Genomic DNA, 24,974 nt, shown 5'->3' with positions numbered 1-24,974 from the left:
CGCTTCACAGGCGGTTTCCTGTCAACTAGGGCGTTGAACTTCCCCTCGTTTTCCTTTTTTTTTTCTCCTCCTCAAACTGGTTCAACTGTCAGTCGAAAGTCATCATCATCATTCCCGGAGCCAGGTCTGGGCCAGAATTGATCTAGTCCAGGTCCTGAAGCTGGACATCCTCTGGACCATCTTGAAACGTCCTTCCCTTCTTCCATCCACCTCTTTCCTCCCGCGTGCTGATCTAACATGCCGCCTCTCAGGATGCTGCATCTCCTAATGCTCATGGTTTTGCTATGTGGTGAGTGATAGTGATGCTCTGCATGACATGATGATATACACATAATGTAAGTGTTATTTTAGAGAGCGATAAAACATTTTTAGATGTAAAACATATTGAAAACAGGGTGGGTCTTGCTTGCGTATAGTTTTGGTCGCGGCACATGTGACCAGTGATGGCAACTACAAAAATAAGCTAAAAAAACATACTAGATACAAATTTAAGTTTTCCTTTGGTGAGGCTCTGTTTGGGATCATTTGGAGGAAATCAGAAACTGTCATTTATTTAGTCATTGGCTATTTGACAAAATGAACAAATATTTTTTTAAAATAATTAATTGAGATTTTAGTGGGAGCTGTAGATGTGATAATGTTTTTGGTGAAGATATCCACGTTACTATCTGTGAAATTTGACTTACTCGTGCTAACTTCAGAGGATGAGTGAAGGTTAGACTCTATGAGCTAGAATTAAGCCTCACACAGTTCACAGTGACATGCATTGGTGACATGAGCCAGCAGAGAGCAGCAAAGTAAACCTGTTAAGTCCAAATAGAACATCACTGTTTGGTCTATTTACAGATGCGGACGGCACATGCCCCACAGAACACAACCCTCTCGTCCTGGATCCCTCTGAGGTGATATCAGAATATGGAAGCGAGGTCTTTCTAAACTGCAGCAGCTCACATGAGGATCATGACGGGATGTACTGGTCAAACGCAGAGTCTGAAATGACAGTAGATGACACGTTTATCCCTTGGACAGTGACACTGTCAGACTGGAACGTAACGGCTAAGTGCATCATAAAGATGAATGCCTCATTTGAATGCAGTAAAGACCTCGAGATTACTTTATACAGTGAGTGTAATTTCAAATAAATATCATGCAGTGTGTGTGTGTGTGTGTGTGTGTGTGTGTGGGTGGGGGATATAACTCCTCTAATCAATTTTCTTTTGTTTTGACAGAGAATCCAGACATGGTTTCCCTGTTTCCTTTGAGTTATAGTGTGGAGGAGACACAGTATGTTCTGCAGTGTGATGTCCACGATGTTGCTCCTGTTCAGAACCTGACTGTGAAGTGGTACAAAGACAACGAGATGATCAGGACAGAGTCTTTCCCCAACAGATCCAAAACGCCAGTGACCGAATCCCTTCAATTGATTGCCAACGTCAGCAGAGGAGACACCGGAGCCAAGTTTCGATGTGAGGCTCAGCTGGACTTCGGGCCAAATGGGCCAAAACTTCCCATTATTTCTGACACAGTAGTTATCTTCGCGCAATGTGAGTAAACGCTCTGGTGTCATTTTTTATTCTAAACTTACATCCTGTATTTGAATGATTCAAAAGGCATGTTCCTCTTCAGATGCTCCTGAGTTAAGCGACAACACCACTGATGTCTACATGTTTTTGACGGAGGGTGATAATGTCACCCTGAGCTGTGACGCTGAGGGTAACCCTCCTCCCCACTTTCACTGGACCCATGATGGGGTGAATATGATGGAGAACACAATGAATCTCAGTGTTACTCAAGTAAACGTCAGCGCAAATTACACCTGCACAGCCTCCAATCGTCTGGGAAGAACAAATAAGTCCATTTTTATCCATGTGATAAAAGATGTCATGGGAGTACCTGCTGTGGCCGTGACCACCCCTGTGCCACGAAAGGGTATACTTCTCTCAAATATGCATCATTTATATCTTTGTTTATCAACCTGTAGATACTTTTGATAACTTCATATTTATCAAACGCTGATGGAATATGATTTTCTTTCTGAATGGCAGTTTGCCCCCTGACGCTGACACCTGGTGAAGTTGTGGTGAGATTTGGCGACAGAGCTTCAGTTAACTGCAGCACATCAGCCACAGATGTTTCAGGAATTGGTTGGGAGGCTTCAGTCGGAGGCACAGGGTCTGAAAACCCTCCATCTGTCACCTGGACGGTTGAGAAACTTCAAGACTGGTCCTTAAAACCTAAATGCTACATTACTCTGAGAAATAATCACCAGTGTTTTGTAGAGCCAAACATCAAGCTCTATAGTGAGTATACAGACTGCACTATACACAATCTCCTCTTTATCTCGAGGGGATTATCATCCAAAATGTTTGACATAATAATGTGAAGTAATGTCGTCTTGCTTGCGTAAACTCTTCATAGTACCTGTACCATGTCACTTTAAAAGAAAAGTATATAGGGAGAATACAATAATATTCAGCAGTTTGAAATAGCACACACTAAAAATGTTGGCATTGACACCTCTTATACAATTGTGTTTGCAATGTCAGGATTATCATCACCTTTCTTTGTTCTTACCACATATTTTCCTTTGTGTTATTCACAGAGACTCCAGATGTCGTGTCGGTCTCAGCGGGGACTCAAGGTCCCATGGTGGAGGGCGTCCAGTACCTGCTGAGATGTGACATCATCAGTGTGGCTCCTGTGCTGAACCTCAGGGTGACGTGGTCCATGGGCGAGGAAAACTATGACGAGGAGATGTTCAACGACACCAGCGTGACCCCAGTCAACAAGACCTCTCTTTTGAGAGTGACACCTACGAGAGATCACAACGGAGCACTTTTCAGATGCCACGCTGAGCTGCTCCTGGGACCAAAGGGACCAAACACCATTCCCACAATATCCTCAGAGCCTTACACCGCTGTTGTGCACTGTGAGTTTTCCACATATTAGAGATAAAGGTATCTATCTCTCTGCTAATATTAATTGTGATCTATGCTCATGTTTACATGCAGATAAGCCAATGATGCAAGATTGTCCGACCCATTTCAATGGAGTGGAGCATTACTTCAAACTGGAAATGTTGCCCTGTAAAGCTGATGGGAACCCTCCACCCACTGTTCTCTGGTACTGTGAGGGAAAACTGATCAATCCGTCTGAGCCTCTCTCCAGGGCTCATTCAGGAAAATACACAGCAGCAGTCTCTAATGAGCTCTCCTCGACCAACACGTCTGTTGATATCACATTTGAATGTGAGTACACCCGACTCTACCGTACCAAAGATTCATTAAGTTTATATTTTTAAAGGTCTAAGATTTAGGTGAAAGGGATCTATTGGCAGAAATTGAATACAAAATAATCCTAGAGACGTTTTCACTAGTGTGTTTCATCTAAATTGCACAAATTGTGGTTTTCTTTACCCTAGAAAGGGCCCTTTATATTTAAACACTTTATATTTACATCCTCTCTACGGAGGCTGCCATGTTTTTTACAGTAGTCCAAACTGAACAAACTAAACACCTTTTGAACACAACTGAAGGATACCACAGGTTCTCTCTCATGTTTGTGGTGCAAATGGTGCAAATCCACCACTAGATGTCACTAGATTCTGCACACTGACCCTTTAATTCTGAAAACTATCCTAACACTATATTCACAGATGGCCCTTCATTTACCTGTGATGATCGCTATGAGGTCAGAGAGAATGGAAAGGTCAGAATGGAGTGCGAACCCGAGGGAAAACCTGCACCCATCATCACCTGGCTTAAAGATGGCGAAGTGATGGTTTTCCCACAACGCTGGACAAAGCGCGATAGTGGAAAATACGTCCTCAGAGCAGCCAACCCACACGGAACAGCCAACCGCACACTATATCTTGATGTTTTGTGTGAGTTTTAATGTTTGGCGTCACAGAAAGAGCCTTTTTTATGTTGTGGTGATGTCTTCTTCTCAAATCTGCCTTCTTTTTTGCTCCACAGTTGCCCCTGAGTTCAGGGAGGGGAACTACAGTCAGGAGGTGACCCCGGGACAAAATGTGACTTTTGCCTGCAGCGCTGAGGGAAACCCTGTCCCTGAGATCCAGTGGAACCTCCCCGCTGTCGAGAATGTGAGGGAGACCACTGGAGGGCGCCAGAAGAACGTCAGTGTCACAGGAGCCACGTCTACCAATGCTGGTGTTTACATCTGCGTTGCCACGAATAAAGTTGGGAGCGTGTCAAGATCTGTCACACTGAGGATGAGAGGTCATTAATTCTGATTCTGCAAATGACACTTGTGGAAATGTGGAGCAAGAAGTTGTTGCTGATGCAGATGTTGTGGAGAAAGAAAAGTAATAATATTATTTTCTTGTTTACAGGTAGAGGGGACCTACTCAGAGGACGCTCGCTGTCAATCATTTGGTGGTTGCTGATTCTGTGCTTCCTCACCCTCCTCCTCATCGTCATGATCACTCTCTGCAAACGTCGTAAGAAACATGGACAATATAGCTTTATTTCTCCAGCCGAGGAAGGTTCAGGTATTCCTTTGACTGAAACGTCTGGTGGGGACAAAGCTTAGGATATTTACTCATTGCTGAATATTGTGAGAAATCAGGCTGGGGGCAAGAATGGCATGTAAATACTGTACTTTAATGTTTACCCCTGTATGGTACTGACCTGCATCAGCTTACACCTCTAATGTCATTTGGAGGTTTCCAAATCATGCTACTGACAGTGTTTTGTGAGTTTTTTTTATTTTTTCAAATTTTCTTCCAATGTGTTGTGCTTCTATTTCTCATATCTTCCTTTTAGTGAGAGCAAAACCTTTGCCATCCTTGCGGTTTCACTTTTTCTTGCTTTCACAATTCAGCCTCTGCAATTTTGAATCTTGAAAACAATAAAACTGATTTTTGGTTTGTTTTGAACATGTTGAGAAGTGATTACACGGTTTCCCTGATTTTATCATTTCAGAAGTCAGTTCATATGAAATGCTGGGGGAGGAAAATTCTTAAAGGGATAGTTCACCCAAAAATGAATATTCACTAAATATCGACTCACCACTATGCCGATGGAGGGGTGGGTAAAGTGTTTGAGTCCACGAAGCACTTTTGGAGTTTCAGGGGGAAACAGCGAATCCAAAACAATTGATTAAAATGCCTCCATGCTGCTCCTGTGGTGTCAACCCCTGTAAGCCCCGGCATTCAAATTCGACTCGAAACTGCATCATTTACACCATGTTTTTAACCTAAATGTCCATGATATCCTCCCCCGGAGCCACGTATATCACAGCGGATATTTAGGCTAACAGTGGAAATTATCTTGTTTCTGGTCGAATTTGAATGTCGGTGCTTTGGAGACAATTGGATTACACCACAGGAGCAGTATGGAGGCATTTCATGTTTATTTTCTGTTGTTCTTTTTGCGTTTGAAAAATCGGTCACCATTTACTTCAATTGTATTATTTGGCTGCAACGCTGTTTACCCCTGAGACCCCCAAAAGGGCTTTGTGGACTCGAACATCGGCATAGTGGTGAGTAGAAAATGAGTTTTTGGGTGAACGATCCCTTTAACTGGGAGTCAGCGGTGACATGAGTAGCTCCTGGTGAATGTGGCAGCATCAGTCAGCCCCGTCAGGGCAGCAGAGCTGGATGAAGGGCCTCTCAGCAGGGTGGTGTTATAACAAAAAAACAACACCTAACTTTATGGGTTAGGACAGAACGCATCGTGTGGCTCTGATCCCTGGCCTTGTCTCCCCTCTGGATTCAGCGCACTGGCCCTTTAAGATTTAGGATTTGGGAGTGACGCGGATGTGGGAGTTTATCCTTCTCTGCTGCGCGGAGAGAAACACTCGAACACAATCGGAGCAGCGACCGTCAGCCATAATTAATTAGCTCATTATGGTGCTGCTGCACATTAGTCGTTGAATGAAGCAGCAGCGGGATGTGTTGAGGTTACGACTGGTTTAGCGCGTCGGGATTCTCGGTGCCAGGGCCTCCTCCTCCTCCTCCTCCTCCCCCTCCTCCTCCTCCTCTGAGCTGCGGGGATAAACTTCGGAGAACTTCTTTGTATCCTCGGACTCTCAGCTCGGCCAACAGGCTGAACATGGACTGGGGCACGGAGCTTTGGGTGAGTCCCTCGTCTTCCTCCCTTCGATGATAAAAGTGACATTATTCGTGGAAAGGAGTGTGTGAAGCTTTAAAGTTGTGCATGTGTGGATTAAATGTAGGAGGGTAAAAAACAACAACGGCGGTTTTTCGCTCCGTAGCCGCTCGGTTGTGTTTGCAAAACGGTGCGTTCACGGACGCGGTTCCATTTTCGGACAATTTTCTTTAGAGCGAAACAAAAGAGTTTTTATTTTATTTTTTTTTACATATCCTCTCATATGAACGTGTTGCATTCACTGAAAGCGAATATGAGTTTATTTGTATTTTAGATTCTTATTTACTGTGTGACACTTCACTGACTTGTACTGGACAGATGTAAAGTTATGTAGTGTGCAGGCTATTTACGTCTCTCACCCACTGGGAACAAACAAGTACTAAATCAAAAGTAACTTGAATATTAAGTCGAATTAATCCAATATTTCACGTCAGACTCAGAATTATAATAATAATAATGTCCTTATTTATATAGCACTTCTCAAAACATAGTTACAAGTTGCTTCATAACCCAAAAAAACACAAGTAGAATAGATAAACAAATAAAAACACAGTCATAGAAGAATGAATACACTTAACATGTAACAGCAACGTAAGCATGACCTTCCATTACAATAATAAAAAGTAGAATCAGGTAAAATCGGGGATTGCGCTACGATAAAAGTACATTTTAGGCTTTTGAATCAAAGTAGGATTGTGTCAGTGTCAGAGTATTATTTATTCTACAGCCTATACACAAATTTACACACAAACAAATGTAATTGTGCTGAGGTGTGTTGTAGTGAGATGATTGATTGTTTACACTGGCACACCTTCCATAGAGAGGACACCAGATGCTGCCTGGATGAAACGCATTGTGTGTCCTCCTCAGTGACATGATCGTTTATTTAAAAATAAAAAATAAAAACAGTGCACAGATTTCATTCAATTCATTTTCCAATGAGCTGCAAAGGAGTCAAGTGTTGGATGTAAACAGATGGGTTATATTTCTATTAGGCTTAGCTGACATTCCCAGTTACTAAATATTAGCTGGTGTGACTGGGGGCTGTTAAAAACAAATCAAGGTTCTACAGCTAAAGCAGTAATCTTGGATGCGATGTTGACAGCACCGTCCAGAATCTAAACTAATCCTGTTTAAAAATCTCTCCGTGCACCACACTGCCTTGGTGACTGCCACAGTTTACGATCCAGCGCACTGTACTGAGGAGATGAAGCCACACGTTTTGCAAACATGCACATTTGCAGGGAACCTGAATATGTAAAATGGAGCACTGTGAGGATGAGGACAGGGAGGTTGTGACCTCATTACAGACGCTCCCCCTAGGCCTCTTCCCCCCTGTCCCTTTTCCATCGTTCATGCTGGTGCAACAGCCTAATTAGTTTTGCCCTACTTTGATTGAGGCAGAGAAACGCCCGCACCCCCAGTATTAATCAGAATCTCTATATCTGAACAGAAGTCTCACATTCATCGCTGTGTTCGTTTCCCTTGTTTCAGAGGAAACTCTCCTGACAAAGGATTCTGCCTTCAGTCAGTGTGAAACACAAATTATCCAGCTCTTAGTTTCTGTACTGAAGCCTCACCTGTCTAGTTAGACAAAGCCCTGCAGGCATAATTGGTTGTGTTTATGTTTGGCCAAAGAGTCATCCCGTGAGCCAAGTCAGCTCTATGGCATCTGTCCCCTGATTGTTGTTAATCCATACGCTATTTTAAGGCATAGTTTTGCAGAGTGCAAGATCAGTGGCATTAGCTGTGATAGTGAGCGCTACCAGGCCACTCCTGAGAACTATTGTGACAGATTTTGGCCAGGGCCGGGCCCCTAGTTTTTCTACAAGACGGGACGAGTCAGGGCTCAAACATCCACCTAAGCCCTGCAGGACGGTGACTAACTTTTAAAGTTATGTGGCACTCGCTGGATGCCAGTTTTCTCTCCTGTATTTCTAGAAGGACTGGAAGATAACATCTTTGAAATCCCAGTTTCGAAGCATGATGAAGCCTATCTGTCTTTTATTGCACCCTTTTGGCTAAATCTGTGCCATAAAACGTAAATTATGACTTTATGATAAGTTCTATAATCTATTGGACATACTGTAAATACAACATTTAGTGTGCCCATCTAAAAGGGTGAAGTAAGTGGGGGAGAGAAAGATGCAACCGATGCTACCGCAGCTCCAGTAATGTGTCACAGTTTTTAAAAACTTAAGCGGTCTAAACTCTATGTTAGGACACGGGAGGAGGCTGAATTTATAATGAAATAACCAGGATACAAGCCACAAGTATCAGTGAAATTTACTGCTCAAACAAAGGCACGACCAACCACAGTTGTCAGGAGCAGTTTCATATCCAGCCGTTAATGATTTATGAAAATCAGCTCAGTACTCACCCTGTCTCTCTGGGGTCCTATGACGGTTATTTTGACTGGTGATGAAGTGCAGCTGACATGTCTGAGAGCCACTGGTGTTTGCCGACATGCTGACTATGGCCTGTAAAATCTATTTTTATGTATTTGATGACAGTTTTAACGACATGGGATTTTTCTAATTGCAGCACTTTAGCTTTGAATCAAGAAGTTATACAGTTAATATATATATATATATATATATATATATATATATATATATATATATATATATATATATATATATATATATATATATATATATATATATATATATATATATATATATATATAATCAGATTTTACCTCTGTATAAGCTCAGAGTTCACCCAATGGGCTGTTGTTCTGCACCCAACCTGAAAAATATGTGATGCATTTATGTACAGGGAGAAAACAGTCAATATACATATAGGGTTGATTCTACAGTATTGAATTATCTAGCGTTTCTCTCCTGAATCTGATAAATTTTGCCAACATGAACAAGTTTGCTCTCTGCAGCTGTGTTGTGTATGGTTGTGTAAATCCTGGATTGTTGGTAGTCACTTCCTGGTGGGATCACTCTGAGTGGGAGACAGAATAATGTTTCGCGGACCCACTGCCCAGCCAACGCAGAGACTACACCCAACACATCTTATCTGCTCGTTTGTGGCCTTCCCATTAATCGGTGTCCACAGACGTTGACCTGGCACAAGACTGACAGGCAGTTCAGAAACTGAATATGCAAACGATTGGACGTGTGTATGCAAACGTATGAATCAAGAGCTGCCAAAAATAAATATATTTCTCCATTTCTGCTATCAAAGTCTTTCCATAATATGATGCATAAACTGCTCATAGTGATGTAATTGAAAATCAACATTTAAGATTCCAAAGAAATTCAGATATGTCAGCCCTCCTCCTCGTTTCCTTGATGGTCATTACAGGAGTTGATGTGATGGCACTGCACTTCCACATTTCACACAGTAACTCCCCAGTTGTTCAGTGTAAACATGGCCAGTATTTCAAAAGTTTCCATCTGTCATATTCCTCATGTTTCATAACTCGCCCTCTTACAGTGGCCTTTAAAACCTTGATTCAGGCCTGGTCATGTATGTGACCGGTCGTGCTTCTCGATTCTTACGTAGTTAGTCATCTCCTTACCAGTTCAATTGGATTTTGTCTCCTGGTGGCTTCAGTGCTTCAGTGCTGAGTTATTATGTGTTCATAGGTTGCTGAAATAGTTTCTTGGTAAGTGGCAGCGTGTCAACTTTTTACCCCCCCTGTCTGCTTTTTTCCTGGTTGGTTTGTGTGTTTTGTTTTTGAGCAAGATTACACAAAAACAACCGGAGGGATTACTGCCAAACTCTGTGGAAGGATGCGGTATGTGTCACTGAAGAAACAATCACATGTTTGTAAGGATCTGGATGAGGGTGCGGATCCAGGATTGTTTTCTTGAACATTGCAAGATTTATCCAAATTTTCACTGTTACCCCACAGGAAGTAATTTGTTGATTTTGATGAAAAGAAGAAAATAAAATCTGGTATTTTTGCAGAACTGATCCAAGACAATCCAAGAGTGTGTGAAATTTGGTGCAGCTTCATTGTATACAAGGGGACTGTTAGGCCTTGGTGGAGGTATGCGCTCAACTATGTGCCCCTCTAGTTTCCCCTGTAATGAATCCAACGTGTTTTATGGTCAGCATAGATAACTGCAGCCTTAGTTTTCTGTTCGATTGAATGTGGTGATATTGAAATGGATTCAGCCAGTTGCTGTTCTAAATCATTCACAACATAAATAATCTGTCACGAGGAAGATAATCTGTTGTTAACACAGGCATCTTTGGAAATGGGAAAATCCATAGTTGTAAGTCATCTGTAGCGACTATCGTTACTTGAGCTCTGTAATTAATGACAGTGAATTAAACCCCCGGTGCTGCCTATTGGTTAGGTGTTACTGCGGTGATGGATTGCAGGCCTCTATTTGAAGCTTTTTTTTAACTGTGTCCTGTAATTAGTCTAAACGTTGTCTCATTCATTTGAGTTTTGTCTCTTTTGTTTTTACCTGAAGGGGAGGAGGGGTACAGCAGAACATGGCCTAACTTGTTAGGAATCCCTCTTTTCAAATTGCAACCCCCCCTTCCCCCCCCTCAATACTTAAAGTCAGCAGCAAGGAAAAACGTGAGGGAAATGGTTCCGGGTGTAGAGTGAGAGAAAGATTGGCTTAGATATCATCTCCCTCTATTAGTGGACCTGCCTCGGCTTGTAGGTGCCATAGAGTGCACGTGCAAACAAGAGAAACATGATGTACCTCCTTCATGCTGAAAAATGGAAAAAGGAAATGTCAGCGGATTCAGTTGTACGTGAACAGACAAAAGAAATAGGTCATAGATTTGCATTATAAAGAACTCATCTGATGTAAGTGAACACATGACACAGTACAGAATGTCAGATCAGCTTAGGGCTGTGCAATAAAACAATATCAAGAATGATCACAATATAATTTTCATCAAAAGCAATATGACAAAAGCCCAATATTAATATTGCTTATGCACATAAACATGAGGATGTATTACATATAATTGAATTGTAAAATGTTTTGCTGTTTATCTAGTGTTTGTCATCCTCTGCTCATAAAGAATAAATAATCATTTATTGTGACAATTATCGTGAAGATAATTTTTTGGCCGTAGTACCCGTGGCCCTAGAGGAGTCTGAATCCACCTTTTTCCCTCCTGAGAGTCTTGACTCCTGTCGTGACCCAGCGTTCTCTCTCTCTCTCTCTCTCTCTCTCTCTCTCTCTCTCTCTCTCTCTCTCTCTCTCTCTCTCTCTCTCTCTCTCTCTCTCTCTCTCTCTGACAACACGAGTGCCCCATGATTTACAGCGAAGCGGAAGTTTGGAGACCGTTGCCAAGACTTTGTTCACATGTGGAGAGCATCCGTGGAATCCAACAAACCTTGATGTGTTTAGTTTATCCCCCTCCATTCATGATTCTTCTCGCTGACCTCAAACTCAACCAGTGGAACATCCCAGTTATTTTCTCCCCCACAGAAGTTCACACATGCCTTAATGTCGTTTTCCTTATTGGTCTCTCGTGCTCCCCTTTCCTTCAGGACCAATATGACATCATCGAGAAGCACACGCAGTCCGGCCTGGAGCTGGTGGAGAAGTATGTGAAGTTTGTGAAGGAGAGGACGGAGATCGAGCAAAACTATGCCAAACAACTGAGGTAGGAGCCGCTCTTGATGTGGTTCAACTGTGCTTGTCTGCCTCAAATGCCTGTGTGCAAGTGTGTCGCCCAAAGCAGCTCATACTGTGTGTGTGTGTGAGTGTGTGTGTGATTTTGTGTGTGTGTGTGTGTGTGTGTGTGTGTGTGTGTGTGTGTGTGTGTGTGTGTGAGATTGTGTTTGCATGGGTGTATTTTAGAAGGCTGTTTATAAAATGTTTGTGGGGTCTTATGACTACTTTGGGACAGAATCTAACTTGTCTCTGGAACACTGGCCTCATTCTCCAGCTGCAGTGTGTGCCCTCTCTCTCCTTCTCTCTCTCTCTCTCTTTCTCTCTTTCTCTCTGTCTCTCCATCCGTGGAGCTCTCTCTCCCATGCAGTTGTCTTCCAGCGTGCAGGCCGACATCTGTTGTTGTGCTGAGCTTTGCTGGAGAGGAGAGGAAGTGGGAGCAGACTGGCACATGATAGACAGGATGTGGTCAGAGGGAGAGAGAAAGAACAGCTATTTTAATTAGTTTACAAGTGGACTGTTGTTTTTTAAAAACTATTGTATAAAAAGATGCCAGGGGGGTGCCTAAGAATATTTTTTTTGGTCCTTGTTTTCAGCCGCTTCCCAGTGAGAATTTGTTCGTTTGTATTTGTTGACTAATTGTGTGATGAACTTTCGCTGTTTGCAGGAACCTCTCAAAGAAATATAACCTAAAGAGAAGCAGCAAAGATGAACCCGAGTGCAGGTGAGCTGCTATTCTCCTTAAGAAAACTTAGAAACACGTGTGAATTCAATATTTTTATTGTATGTATAAGTATAAAATCAAATGACAAATTATATGACATGAAATAGTCTAATAGAAGTGATTAACTCGCACAGAATAACCACCCAAATCTGAAGCTCTTCACACACTACACCCTCCCTGCTCCACATTTAGAGACTAGTTGATGAACATATTGGAGCATTTAACAGCCGGAAACCAATTTTCCCCTCAGGAGTTTGGAGAAAACAAAACGGAACTAAGAGGCTGAATAAAGACTTGCTTTCACCAAGTTGACACAAACTTTGTTGTTGCCAAGGTTGTAAAAGGTGATTTTATACATCACTGTTGCATTCACAACTTGTTTCCCCTGCTAAAAGGGATTGTTTTTTCAGGTTTAACGTTTCACACTCTCTGAGCACTTAGAAATTCCACTCTCATACTTGATTCCGCATGATGTTGGAAACATTCCTCTGAGATTCTGCTCCGTGCTGAGATGATTGCGTCACATGATTTCTGCAGATTTGTCAGCTGCACATTTATGCTGAAAAATTCTCAATGCTCATTCTACCACATCCTAAATGGCCTCTAGTGGTTTTAGATCTGCTGACTCTGGACAGCGTTGAACTTCACTAAACTCGTCGTCATGTTCTTGAAACTGGTTTGAGACAGTTAGCTTTGAGACACGTGTGTCATCATACTGGAAGTTGCCATTGGAAGATGGTAAATTGTGGCCATAAAAGGATGCATGTTGTCATCAACAATACTCAGAGAGGATGTAGCATTTAGATCATGATTGATTGGTATCAAGGGGCTGTCAAGAAATCCCCTGACTAATACACCACCACCAGTCTGAACGGTGGACACAAAGCTGCTGTGTTTCAGGTTGTTCATCAGACTGTCCCATTCTTCTGAATATCACAGGAAAAACAGAATTAACTGATTTGATTTTGGTGAAAGGTCAAAAGTCACTGTGATGCTTACAAAGCATGTTTTTGGCAGTTAGTCTAATAATCACATGCTCATCATGACACAATTTAACACAATTGTGTGATGGTATTCAATGATAAAGTCATGACTTTCTATATCCAAACGGTCAAAGGTCAACTTTGAACACTTCTCCGGCCACTGTTCACCATAACTCAGGAAGAGATGGGGAGATTGTGACCATATTTCCTTCAACAGTTTGTTAAATACTCAATGAGGGAACTAACAAGTAAAAACAGAACTCAAATCAAGCTTCAAACTGTGAGGGATCGTTGTGTCATGTGTGTTATCCATGCTGTTGTAGCCATTTAAATGCCCCTAGAAGGAAACAGGAATGAGGGAGTGATGAGCCTCTTATGAATTGGCCCAATGTTGACTTTCTCTGTGTATTTATCATCATATCAGTGCCCCCATCACCGTGTCATTATTTCTCCACCCTTTCCTCTCTCTCTCCTCCTCCTCCTCCTCCTCCTCCTCCTCCTCCTCCTCCTCCTCCTCAATGGCAGATTATCCAGCTACCAGTCTTTTTTGGAGATCCTGAATGAGATGAATGACTACGCCGGGCAGAGGGAGCTGATTGCTGAAAACATGATGATGAACATTTGCATCGATCTCACCAAGTACCTACAAGAGCTGAAGCAGGAGCGGAAGACGGTGAGTTATGGAGAGATATAGAGAGAACTGGGAGTGCACTGGTATTAGCAGGGAAAGGTCCATCTCTTTAGTCAGTATACTCCAAATAAGTGTGTTTCTATCACTTACATGGTGCAGTTGAAACTAAATATTGTGATCCCTTGGAATAACATGTCAAAATGTACTCACAACCTTTCGATCGTTTAGTGTTTCAACTATGTTGTGTTGTGGTGTTTGGGGCCGTATTGTCTTTACTTTTAATAGAGTTTTACCAGTTACTTTTTTTACATCTTGATTTGAGCCTGATCCCATTTCAAACTCTTTCATCTGCCGTGGAAGAGCTAAACAGAAACACCTAGATTTTATTCGAGTGTATGCACTTGTACACTGGTATGTGTCTGCAGCATCACATTCAACAGCAGCCTGAGAACATGCTTGATGGGAATTTAATCTCGAGTATACAGCCCACACTGCTGAAGTGGAGTGTAAAGCGCGAGAGGAGAGAAATGGCAGACGAGGGGTGGAGATGCAGGGATCTCACTGTTGTGGCAGGAAGGAAGTGTCTCCTAAGGAAAATATGGTTCGGGCGGTACTGTGTAATTTCTGTTCGAGGAATGCTTCGGCTTTGTCTCGCTGGATTGCAAAATGTTGCAGCCATGTAAAAGCTTGTGCTGCAGACGTGACGTCTCGAACAGACACACTGGTATTTGTTTTCTTCTCTGACATGTTGAGTGAGTTTGGGAGGCCATTGTTTATTCTGTGTCTGGCCGTACATGTGGGTCTCTCTCCCTCTCTCCCTCTCTCCCTCTCTCCCTCTCTCGCTGTCATCTGACCCTCCTCACACCCTGGCTATTTTTATGAATGTCTGCAGTATCTGATGGAGGCCAAGAAGGCCCAGCAGAGTTTGGAGAGCACCTACAAGCAACTCGACGGTGTAAGTCAAACATTTTCTGAAATACTTTTTTCTTGAAAAGGCATCCAATAAGCTTTGAAACAGCATTTTATATTGCAAAAGCAAAGACTAATACTACAATGGCACTTAGTAGATTGCATACCTCTGCCAAGGCCCAGCACCCCCCTTGGATTGAATCAAGCTGCACCAAAATTCACACACTCATAGAAATCAGTTCCCTAAATGTGCCAAAAACAACCAATCCTCAAGACCTAGGAATTATTCCCTAGCAAATCAGTGAAAAATTGGAAAAATGCCTCCATCTCGTAATGTTAAAGAAAAGGGGGATGAAACACTCCTGGATCTGCAACACATTTAATAGGTTCTTCCTTGACCTATACCGAATCCTTCCACCAAGTTTCGAGGAAATCTGTGAAGTTGTTTTTGTGTAATCTGGCTTGCAAACAAACAAACCAACAAACAAATGGACAGGGGTGAAATATAACCTCCTTGGTGGAGGTAATAGGCTCATTTATTTCTCTCATTTTCCTCTGTGTTGTTTTGTTTCGGAAAAACCAAAAATATTCTCTGTGAAAGAAAAGGTTCAGTGCGGTCTGTCAGATAGCTTAATTTGTTTAATGGCCGTTAAGCAGTTCCTAATTTTAGACGAGTATCATCAATCCAAGATTTCTTTCTAGTGATGATTGGAATTTTTGAAAGACCGTAACAAAAGATTCTTCTGCTCCAAAAAGTCAAACCTTTAAATTTTTCATTGAGGCAATGGCTTCACTTACCCTGATGAAATGAACGTGGTCTTTTCTTTTTCATTTTCTCTCTGCACACCAGAGTAAAAAGCGCTTTGAGAGGGAGTGGAGAGAAGCGGAGCGTGCAGCACAGTATGCAGAGAAGACCGATCAAGACATCAACGCCACGAAAGCAGACGTTGAAAAGGTAACAAGGTGGGGGGGATAAATCTGTATTATAAGGACTATTTCACACAATTTAAAGTCAAATCAGATTCTGCTGGTTAACCTGTCTTCTCTGTGTGTGTGTGTGTGTGTGTGTGTGTGTGTGTGTGTGTGTGTGTGTGTGTGTGTGTGTGTGTGTGTGTGTGTGTGTGTGTGTGTGTGTGTGTGTGTGTGTGTGTGTGTGTGTGTGTGTGTGTGTGTGTGTGTGTGTGTGTGTGGTTCTAGGCCAAACAGCAGGCTCATTTGAGGGCACATGTAGCCGAGGAGTGTAAGAACGACTACGCTGCTCAGCTCCAGAAGTACAACAAGGAGCAGAGCCAGTTCTACTTTAATGACATGCCACTAATATTCAACGTAGGTGAATAGAATACTGCAACAGGACAATTTTACTGCCTTCAACATTAAAGGGAGTTGTTACAATAAGCCTGAAAAGTGAATTTCTTGATTCCACATGATAAAGGACATGAATGGCATATTGCAATTTGAGCATATATCAGTTTTTCTAAATTTAAATGCACACTGTACAGTTTGTCGCCACTTTATGCTGCCATGTGTATATCACTGCACACTTTGTACCAGTAATAAAAGCTGCACTCACTGATTTTAAAATCCAAAGATTAACTCTTCAGTTAAATTTGTTAATTTTGGCTATATTGGCATTAGCACATATACAGTATAATAGAATCATAAATTACTTGACTTGTTCAGTTTCTATATATTGTATTTCATCCCAAAGGAGATCCTGTACTACAGAAGTAACATGTTGTGACCTTGATATTGACATACTCGTTGATGTATGGGCTCTGTATTATCTGAACCCTAATATTGACAGTGTCTGAGCAACTGTTGTTATGTTTTCTCTAGAATCTGCAGGATCTGGATGAGAGGCGAGTACGGAAGATGGCCCAAGGTTACATTTTGTTCTCGGACACAGAGAAGCATGTGATGCCTATCATTGGCAAGTGCCTGGAAGGCATTACTAAAGCCGGCACTAACATTAATGAGAAGAATGTGAGTTGGTTTCCAAAAATGCTAAATGGATTTTAATGTGTTGCATGGCTTTATGCTGCACATTGAGAATGACTCATTGATAATTACATCAACTTCAGGACTCCATGGTTGTAATAGAGCAGAACAAGTCGGGCTTTGAGCGTCCTGGAGATGTGGAGTTTGAGGACTACAGTCAGGGCATCAACCGGGCCTCATCTGACAGCAGCCTGGGCACGCCCAAAGGCCCCCTGGACCTCCTGGGAAAGAACAAGAGCAAAAACTTTTGGCTTTTCAGCAAAAGGAGCAAGGTAGGACGTTTCACACTAGCAGAGCACAGTTTATCCTAATGACATGGCCTCGCTCTTTGCTTTGTGGAAATTCTGCAACGATGAGTTTGCATCAACGATCAGCAACGGCAGATCTGAAAGTCTACTGGGCGGCAGCCAGGCAGATTAGTGGGTGACTTCTTGCATGGCAAAGTTACTGTTTGAGCCAAAGAGCCAGCAGGCAGAGTCAGGAAATCCCCTCCACAGAGAGCACTCATGATGGACCTGTGGTTGTGGCTACACACACACACACACGCACACACACACACACACACACACACACACAACCCTCTCATCTCCAAAATTCAGTATAATGCATGAACCTCTTTCATTATGCTACACATGAACTCACACGTGCGCCGACCGACACCTCTAGAAAAGGTCCTTTGCATGACTCTGTCCCTGGCTGTGAGTGAATAAAACCTTGCCCCCACACGCACCCTCTCTCTGCAACGTGGTTTCCAATAGGTCAACAGGCAGTCAGCATTCTGCTGTGCTTGTGCTTTCATCAGCACAGAGCCCAAACAACATTGAATTTTCCTCTACAGGGATACGCAAACACACTGCTCCCATTATACTGGCCAGAACCTAGCATTATGTCTGTCATCACAATAAAATCTTTGGACCAACACCAGGATGACACCAGCTCAGAGAAACTGGATCACACACATTCATGCTATAAAAATTTAATGCTGACATTTTTCTGTTTGCTCTCGAGTATCGACTTCAGTCTAGTGAGCTTCCATACGTTGTAAATCTTTGAGCTTTCTTGCTGAGGTCCCAAATTAAAGTGGTGATACGAGTGGCTGACCACTAACCAGCTAATGGTTCCCCCCTCCTCCAGTCCCAGCACTAAACGATCCCTTCTTTCAGTGTTTGCTTGTTCAGCGCCTCTCCTCTCTGCATGTCGTACTGGCTGTGCTTTGCCGTGCACTCTTCCTGTTCTGTGTATGTGTGTGGCACACTGCTCTGTGTCATCAGTCATGCTCTCCCAATTAGGCCTGTTGCTGTATGAAAAGGAGGCACACTATACTGGCTCGAGTGAGCGTTTGGTTTATCCCTGGCCCCCCTAAACATTTCCATTCTCAGCTGCCCTCCTGTATTTAGAGCCCCATAACTCTCAGGAAAACTAGCACCTACCCTGTAGATGTTCACGTAATAATAGTGTTGCACTTAAAACTCTCTGTATTTACACAAGGAGCCTTTTTGTAGAGCAGTTATAGACATTCACTGTATAGACTCGACTGGAAGGTATCAGCTTCCTATGTAATTCAACTAATAGAGCCCACCCCCACCTCTCCACATAGACATAAAGCTGAGACAGTTTTTTTTTAATGGAGTTCACTCCAGGCATGTTTTCAAGTTGACCTCATTGTAAGAGTTCACACAGGGTATTTATTAAGCTCCGAAAAATCTATAAGCACTATTCCACTGTGTTAATTAAGCCGCGTGCACTGATATATGGACTAATATTTCATCTGCATAGGTCAGACTGGGAGATCTCATCGATTTTACCGTGAACACTATGTTTCACTTATGTTCTTCTTGACTCTGTCAGGTTTTTATTACATGGGTCTGATTTTCACAGTTTAAGTCATTGTGCTCATCATTCTTTTTTTTAAAAAGTTTTTCGAATCTTTTTCTCCGCGAATGCATAGGACACCGTTACTGTATCCAAACCCCAAAACAGTGTGTGTGCATTCTGACTCGTTTGTCATAAGTTAACCAAGAAGCAGCTCCTGAAGTGTTTATGTTTTCAGCAAACAGTTTGGGTAAAACTTAACTTTGATTGTATCTCAGTAGAGCTTCTTTGGATCATGTCCCACCCCTCAACAAAATTTCATGAAAATTTCATGGATGTTTTTGCATAATTCTGCTCACTAACGAACAAACAAGGCTCAACAGTCCCCTTATGAAACCACATTTAAATGTATTTGATCTGGAATTTATTTGGAATTGTAGACACTCATAACATCGGCCCCCTAAACATGCTTGATTTAGTTTTTTTCTTCAAGATCCAAAAGAAAAAACCATCCAGAAATGATCCAGATCTGCACCAAATTTCCTGGAACCGGTCAAATGTATTTTTTTTGCGTAATCCTGCTGACAAACAAACAAACAAACAAGTAGTGATGTCCTATTAAACAATATTGTCGTTTCACCACAGCTCTTCAATGTGGCTGATGAGTAAAACAGCATCGAGCTAACCCACAACCCAGCTTCCTTCCTGTGGCTCACTCCTTCAACCTGAAGCGAGGTTGAGCTACAGGCACCGAGAGCTGTGGGTGGTGGCTTTCGCCTTGGTTTTTGAGTTGTTGTTTTTTTTTTTTTTCATGTGTGTGTCAATGAGAGCCAAAGAGACAGATGTATGTTTGTGCTTTTCATGCTCTCTGGGCTCGTGTGCTGGGTTTGCTCCAGTGTTGTCTTCCTGGCTTCGTGGTGCGCTTCAAGGTGTTGACTGTGTCTTTTTCTTTCCCTTGTCACCTTTTTGTCTTCCCTGTCTTCCCCGTCTCCCCCCACCTCTCTCTCTCTTCTTTCTTTCTTTCTTTCTTTCTTTCTTTCTTTTCTTTCCTTTCTTTTCTTTCCATCCTTCCCATCCTTCCAACCCCTCCCCCATGTCTCCCCTTATCCTGAACACCGCCCTCCGCCTGCATATCTCATGCTCGGGTGCTGGTACTTTGGTGGCGCTCCCCTCTCCAGCTCTCTCCCTCCACGCTCCCACCTTTCTCCACACCCCCCGCCCCCTCGCCTGCTAACGGACCCCCCTCCCCCAAGTTTGGCCGGGACCCCCTGTCGTACTGTTTGAAGGAGATCAATAAGACAGTCAAACCCAGAATCTCTTCCTTCCGGACGCTCAGGAGATCGGTGAGTCACCAGGGGAGAAGGTTTCGGGTGCCAGGAGACCTCCACCCCATCAGGGCTCGCAGACCACCACCATGTGTTCCTGCCGCTGCGACAGTGACCGATGATTCACACACTTACACATGTGGCATAGCTCTTACTACTCATACCCACTATTTTCAATATTTGTGTGCTATATATAAACATGTAAGGGACACTTTGTAGGGCTGTGGAAAACGAAAAACCACTTTTAAGGATACTGTGAGATTTTTCTATACACATCCTGTTTCTGTTTTTCCTCAGAGGATTACTCCAGAGAGGATCATGGTAATATTGACAACAAAGCTGGTGTGGGTGGGGGTCTCAGCCGTGTGACACATAAAAGTGGCCACCTCTCCATTACAACACCTCAACTCATTGTAATAACTTTCCCTTCACAAAGCTCTGCTCAGACTTTCTGTGCTCAGATGACTCAACATGCAGCATCCAGCAGTGTTACGTGGCTCGGTTGTATTGAAGAGGTGGCCACCTGGTGGTGGAGTGAGGGACGAATACTTGGTAGCACGGGAGGAAACGGAGCAATAACCTGATTTATAAAATAGCTGTTTCTGCATGCTCGTTTATCACAGCTTTATTTCTTGATCATGTAGCCAAAAAGAAAATAGGACAAATTTATAAAAGTGTACTCCATTGTATTTGTTTGTCCATGGGTGGTGGCTTTCAGTTCAGCTCACTTTTGTACTTTTCCATTCATCTGAAGCCCAACACGTGTAACTAAGGCATTCGAAACTCATGTTTAGTCAGTGAGACAAATTGAGCTGAACTCAAACCGCAGGCTGGTTGTTTGTTTCTGTTCTCATGGTAACTGCCATTATGAAACTGCTGCTGTAGCGTAAGTGCGGTGTTAACCCACCCTTCCTGTGACCTTTTGCAGCCCACAGTGACTGAGGACTTTTCACATCTTCCTCCAGAGCAGCGCAGGAAGAGATTGCAACAGAAGCTGGAGGAAATTTGCAAAGAATTGCAAAAGGAAGTAGATCAGAGGTGTGTGTTTCTGTCTCCTCCTGTGTGGTGATAACTGTGTCTGTTGGAACCTCTCTGGCGGAGGTGGGGGTAAAATAATTCATGCTGTGCACATCAGCGTGTTTAACTTCTGTGGCGCCTGTGTGAGTGTTTGAATCGCGTACCCAGCCCTCAGCTCTGCCGGGAACCAATTTCTACTGAAAGTCACTCCTCCTCCTTCTTCCCTTTTCCCCCCCACTCACTGTCTCTGTCCTCTCTCTCTCCTCTCTCTAGCGAGGCTCTGGGGAAGATGAAAGATGTTTATGAGAAAAATCCTCAAATGGGAGACCCCGCTAGTCTGGCATCCCAAATCAGCCAGACATCCCAGAATATAGAGCGACTGAGGGGAGAGCTCAATAAGTATGAGGTAATCATGAACTCTGCCCTTTTTAGTCTTATTATGAGGTAATCATTTACCACAATGAGGTCATACGGCTCTCAGCAGCTATTCTAACTTTAATGTTAATTAAGGGTCAGTTAGTTATTATGATGTCATAAGGTCCTAATTTTTTTCCTTCACACATTATGCGGTAATCATGCCCTCTGCTCTTAATTACAACTTATTACATTTTAAAATATTTATTCATTTTTCCTCAGATCTATTCTTTCAAGGAAGGGTCAGACAGAGGGCCGGTAAAGATAATACACAATGTGAAAAGGAAAGGTGAATGCCATTTTTATAAAAATAGAGGAGGCAATTAAAAGACCTACCTCCCGAAAACCCTGAATTGTAATATTTGTCCTCCTCTGGGTCATAAGTCAGTAAAATTGGACACACACCCACATAAGGATCATATTTTTGGATTCATTGTAATTTCCACTCTCTGAGGATGTCATTAATTCTAATGTCCATCACTAATGAACGTCCTTAAATCTGCTTAGAAGTCATAGAAAAGAAGAAACTTTTTTCATAAACCAGAACTTGCCTGAGAATCTTGTTATTTTTAATGATCTTTCAGTATCAAAGGGATTCTGTGATGTGTCCGGAAATCCGTATACACTGCAAACACCAACCGCATAAGAGCTAATCTGGCATCTGTTTAATGGTGCCAGAACGCCCAGATGTAAAGTGTTTGCCCACCTAGATGATGACAGGAGGTGTTGGGGTGTGAAGTACTCTGCGTCAGACTTTGAACAGGACTCTGTATTTTACCAGCAAATGAATTATCTAACAATAAACATATCTGCTGCTCTTTCTCTTGTAGACCTGGGTGGCTGAAGCAGGAGGTCGAGGGGAAACGTTGCGCTACAAACCTCACACGTTCAACAATAACGGAGCTCATGATTTACAAAGGTAGCACTGCTAACAAGGCATAATGTCTGACTCCATGTGTTTTTGTCTGTTCTGTACAGGAAAACTGTGTGATTTTCTTTTTTTTCCTTCTTTCCAGCCCCGATGGAGCTCAGTCAGATGAAAGCACTCCTGATCCCTCCCAAGCCATCTACGCAGAGTTCGACGATGACTTTGAAGATGACGAACTAACTGCTGCTATTGGGAATTGCACGGCCATGTACAACTTCCCTGGTATGTAACCCGACCTATTGACAGGTTACAACAATTTCGGTTTCAACTTAAAAGAGATACTGCACACTTCATTGTGTTGATGAAATACATTAATGCTCTTTTCAAAATCACATTTCTTACCAAATTTATACAGAACAACATCTATAGGTTGAACAGTGTCTCTTAGCAACGCCTCCTAGCAAGGCTTTTTTTAATTATTTCCAGGGGGAGACACTTCATTCAAAATTTATGGGTGAAGTTCCCCTTTATTATTGTTTGCGTTGCATCTTTAAAATGCCACAGAGTTATTCCCTTCCATCCAGTCTCTCTTCTCCTTTTCAGGCGCGAGTGAAGGGACCATCTCAATGTCGGAGGGGGAGGTGCTGGCTGTGGTGGAGGAGGACAAGGGCGACGGCTGGACCCGTGTCCGCAGGAACAACGGGGACGAAGGCTACATTCCTACGTCTTACGTCACGCTCTCCCTGAGCAAATGACGCACGCATGCGCGTGGGGAACAACAGAAGTAGAGATTAACACTTTGTAGAACTGTATGCAGTTTTTCCCCATGGGACCGATCATAAAGACGCCACATCACGCTGGGCAGGACCCCTTGTGAGTCCAGGGAGGGATCCAAACAACGTGCTTTGATTTCTTGAGAGCGGGGCCCCATGTGAGCAGAGGAATGGTGCTGAGAGTATGTTCCTCATGGCTGTCGTTACATTATTGTACCTAAACCACCCAAACCACAAGGATATTTAAATTTTGATTGCATGTCACAATGTTTTTCATTTTGGTTTTGGTTTATAAGTGTTGCATGGATCTGAGGCACCATCCTGGTCGCTCCACAGCCGAAGAAGACGCTAGCTTTCTGAATTTGAGAGGAAGAAGAAGAGGAGGAAGACAAGTGCTGCTGCCATCTTTACACTGAGTGTTAATATCAGTAATGCATAGGAGGACGTTACGTCACCTGTTTACCTATTTCAGATCAAAACTGACCGGCTCTGACCCATGACACTCCACGGCCGAACGGAGAACACGATCTGTTGCAGTTTTTTGTCTCAAGCGTGACACTTTCTACTTTAAATAGCACTTGTGAAGTTGCATGGCACCGTCACTTTGCTCACGGTCGGAGATCTCGAGCGTCCCCAGGGGATGAGCGAGGCTCCGGGGGAAAGTGCTTCACTTGTGCTCGCTTCAGTTTGTGAGACCACATGTGAGGACGGCTCCCTCGTCATGGTAAATCACATGCACACAACAGAATAAACACTCCACGTTCTGACAATCACAGCCATATCATCATCATGTCACTTCAGTCTAAAGCAGTAACAAGGATATACACTAGCTATTTTCTAAAAGTTACAACCTGAAAATTGTACTAAAAATAATTTATTACAAATGTGTATGTTTCATAAATAATATTTTTAAGTTGGACAGAAGTTGTACTTTGTATTAAGGATGTTCTCACATTGTTTTTTTCCCCCTTTGCACACTTAGTGGACAGATTGTAGCCACAAAAGGGAGTAAAAATGCACACGTAGAATGTGCTACATTAAGAATATTGTATATATGTAATAAATAATATATATTTTAGTTATCACAACACCACTATTGTCTTATTAGCTTTTTAAGCTTTCAAATAAAGATAGTTACATTGTGAGAGAAAACTAAAAAGCTCTTATTGTGTTGCTAGTATTGTTTTATTATTATTATTTACTTATCACATTTTCAAGCTGATCCACATCCTGTTTTTTTCATCGTTATTGAGCCAGCAAGAAGCAATAACTGCTCTCGTGTCTTTGGTGCCTTTCTGGTTAAAAGCATTGTGTATATACCTTTTTTTTTGCATATTAAATATTTTGCTTTTTTTCAAGATTTAATAAATGCAAAGCACATTTCAAAGTTACAAATGGTTACGTCATTTCTGGACTTGGATAATAAATGTTGGGGAAAACCAGTGTCTGTTGGTCCGGCAAACTGGTGAATGATTATGTGAATTTGAGGTGTGTCAAGTTATTTAATGTTGAAATACTTTTTTCCTTTTCCTGGAACGGTTGATTTAGTGTTCGTGAACATTCATCCCTTTAAACTGAAGCTGGAAACTGGAGAAGTTGAATTTAAATGTGACCTAATTTACTATAAAGTTAATGAGGCAGTGGCTGGATGCAAGATTTTAGGTTTTGCAGGTAAAACAGGTTTCCTGTATATTCTGTTTTCACACTAGCTTGTTAAGGATGAATTCCAAAAATCTGTATTTTCTTAATCATATCAATGTGACATTTGTTGGATTTCTGT

General features: G+C 42.5%; 2 protein-coding genes across 5 annotated transcripts; both read left to right on the top strand.

The window, feature by feature from the left end:
* Positions 1-37: 37 nt before the first annotated feature.
* LOC118123947 (hemicentin-1) lies at positions 38-4,897 on the top strand. Its single transcript, XM_035181663.2, has 10 exons — positions 38-289; positions 847-1,122; positions 1,230-1,544; positions 1,627-1,929; positions 2,046-2,300; positions 2,603-2,929; positions 3,012-3,248; positions 3,656-3,883; positions 3,975-4,238; positions 4,352-4,897. The coding sequence occupies exons 1-10, from the start codon at positions 238-240 to the stop codon at positions 4,549-4,551; spliced, it is 2,457 nt and encodes an 818-aa protein (XP_035037554.2). The 5' UTR covers positions 38-237; the 3' UTR covers positions 4,552-4,897.
* Positions 4,898-5,680: 783 nt separating this feature from the next.
* trip10a (thyroid hormone receptor interactor 10a) lies at positions 5,681-24,585 on the top strand. Of its 4 annotated transcripts, XM_035180503.2 has the most exons (16): positions 5,681-6,098; positions 11,617-11,732; positions 12,408-12,464; positions 13,973-14,120; positions 14,971-15,033; positions 15,838-15,942; positions 16,185-16,313; positions 16,824-16,970; positions 17,069-17,257; positions 19,976-20,140; positions 20,420-20,443; positions 21,051-21,160; positions 21,413-21,545; positions 22,384-22,472; positions 22,570-22,703; positions 23,025-24,585. In XM_035180503.2, the coding sequence occupies exons 1-16, from the start codon at positions 6,075-6,077 to the stop codon at positions 23,174-23,176; spliced, it is 1,785 nt and encodes a 594-aa protein (XP_035036394.1). In that variant the 5' UTR covers positions 5,681-6,074; the 3' UTR covers positions 23,177-24,585. The 4 variants fall into 4 exon arrangements, with proteins under 4 accessions (XP_035036394.1, XP_035036396.1, XP_035036395.1 ...); XM_035180505.2 differs by lacking the exon at positions 19,976-20,140 and having other exon boundaries at positions 5,684-6,098; XM_035180504.2 differs by lacking the exon at positions 20,420-20,443 and having other exon boundaries at positions 5,684-6,098.
* The last annotated feature ends 389 nt before the right edge of the window (positions 24,586-24,974 follow it).

This window comes from Hippoglossus stenolepis, chromosome 16 (genome assembly GCF_022539355.2).
Source record: "Hippoglossus stenolepis isolate QCI-W04-F060 chromosome 16, HSTE1.2, whole genome shotgun sequence".
Taxonomy (NCBI): domain Eukaryota; kingdom Metazoa; phylum Chordata; class Actinopteri; order Pleuronectiformes; family Pleuronectidae; genus Hippoglossus; species Hippoglossus stenolepis.
The sequence above is the reverse complement of the archived record's forward strand: the minus strand, read 5'-3'. Positions and strand labels throughout refer to the sequence as shown.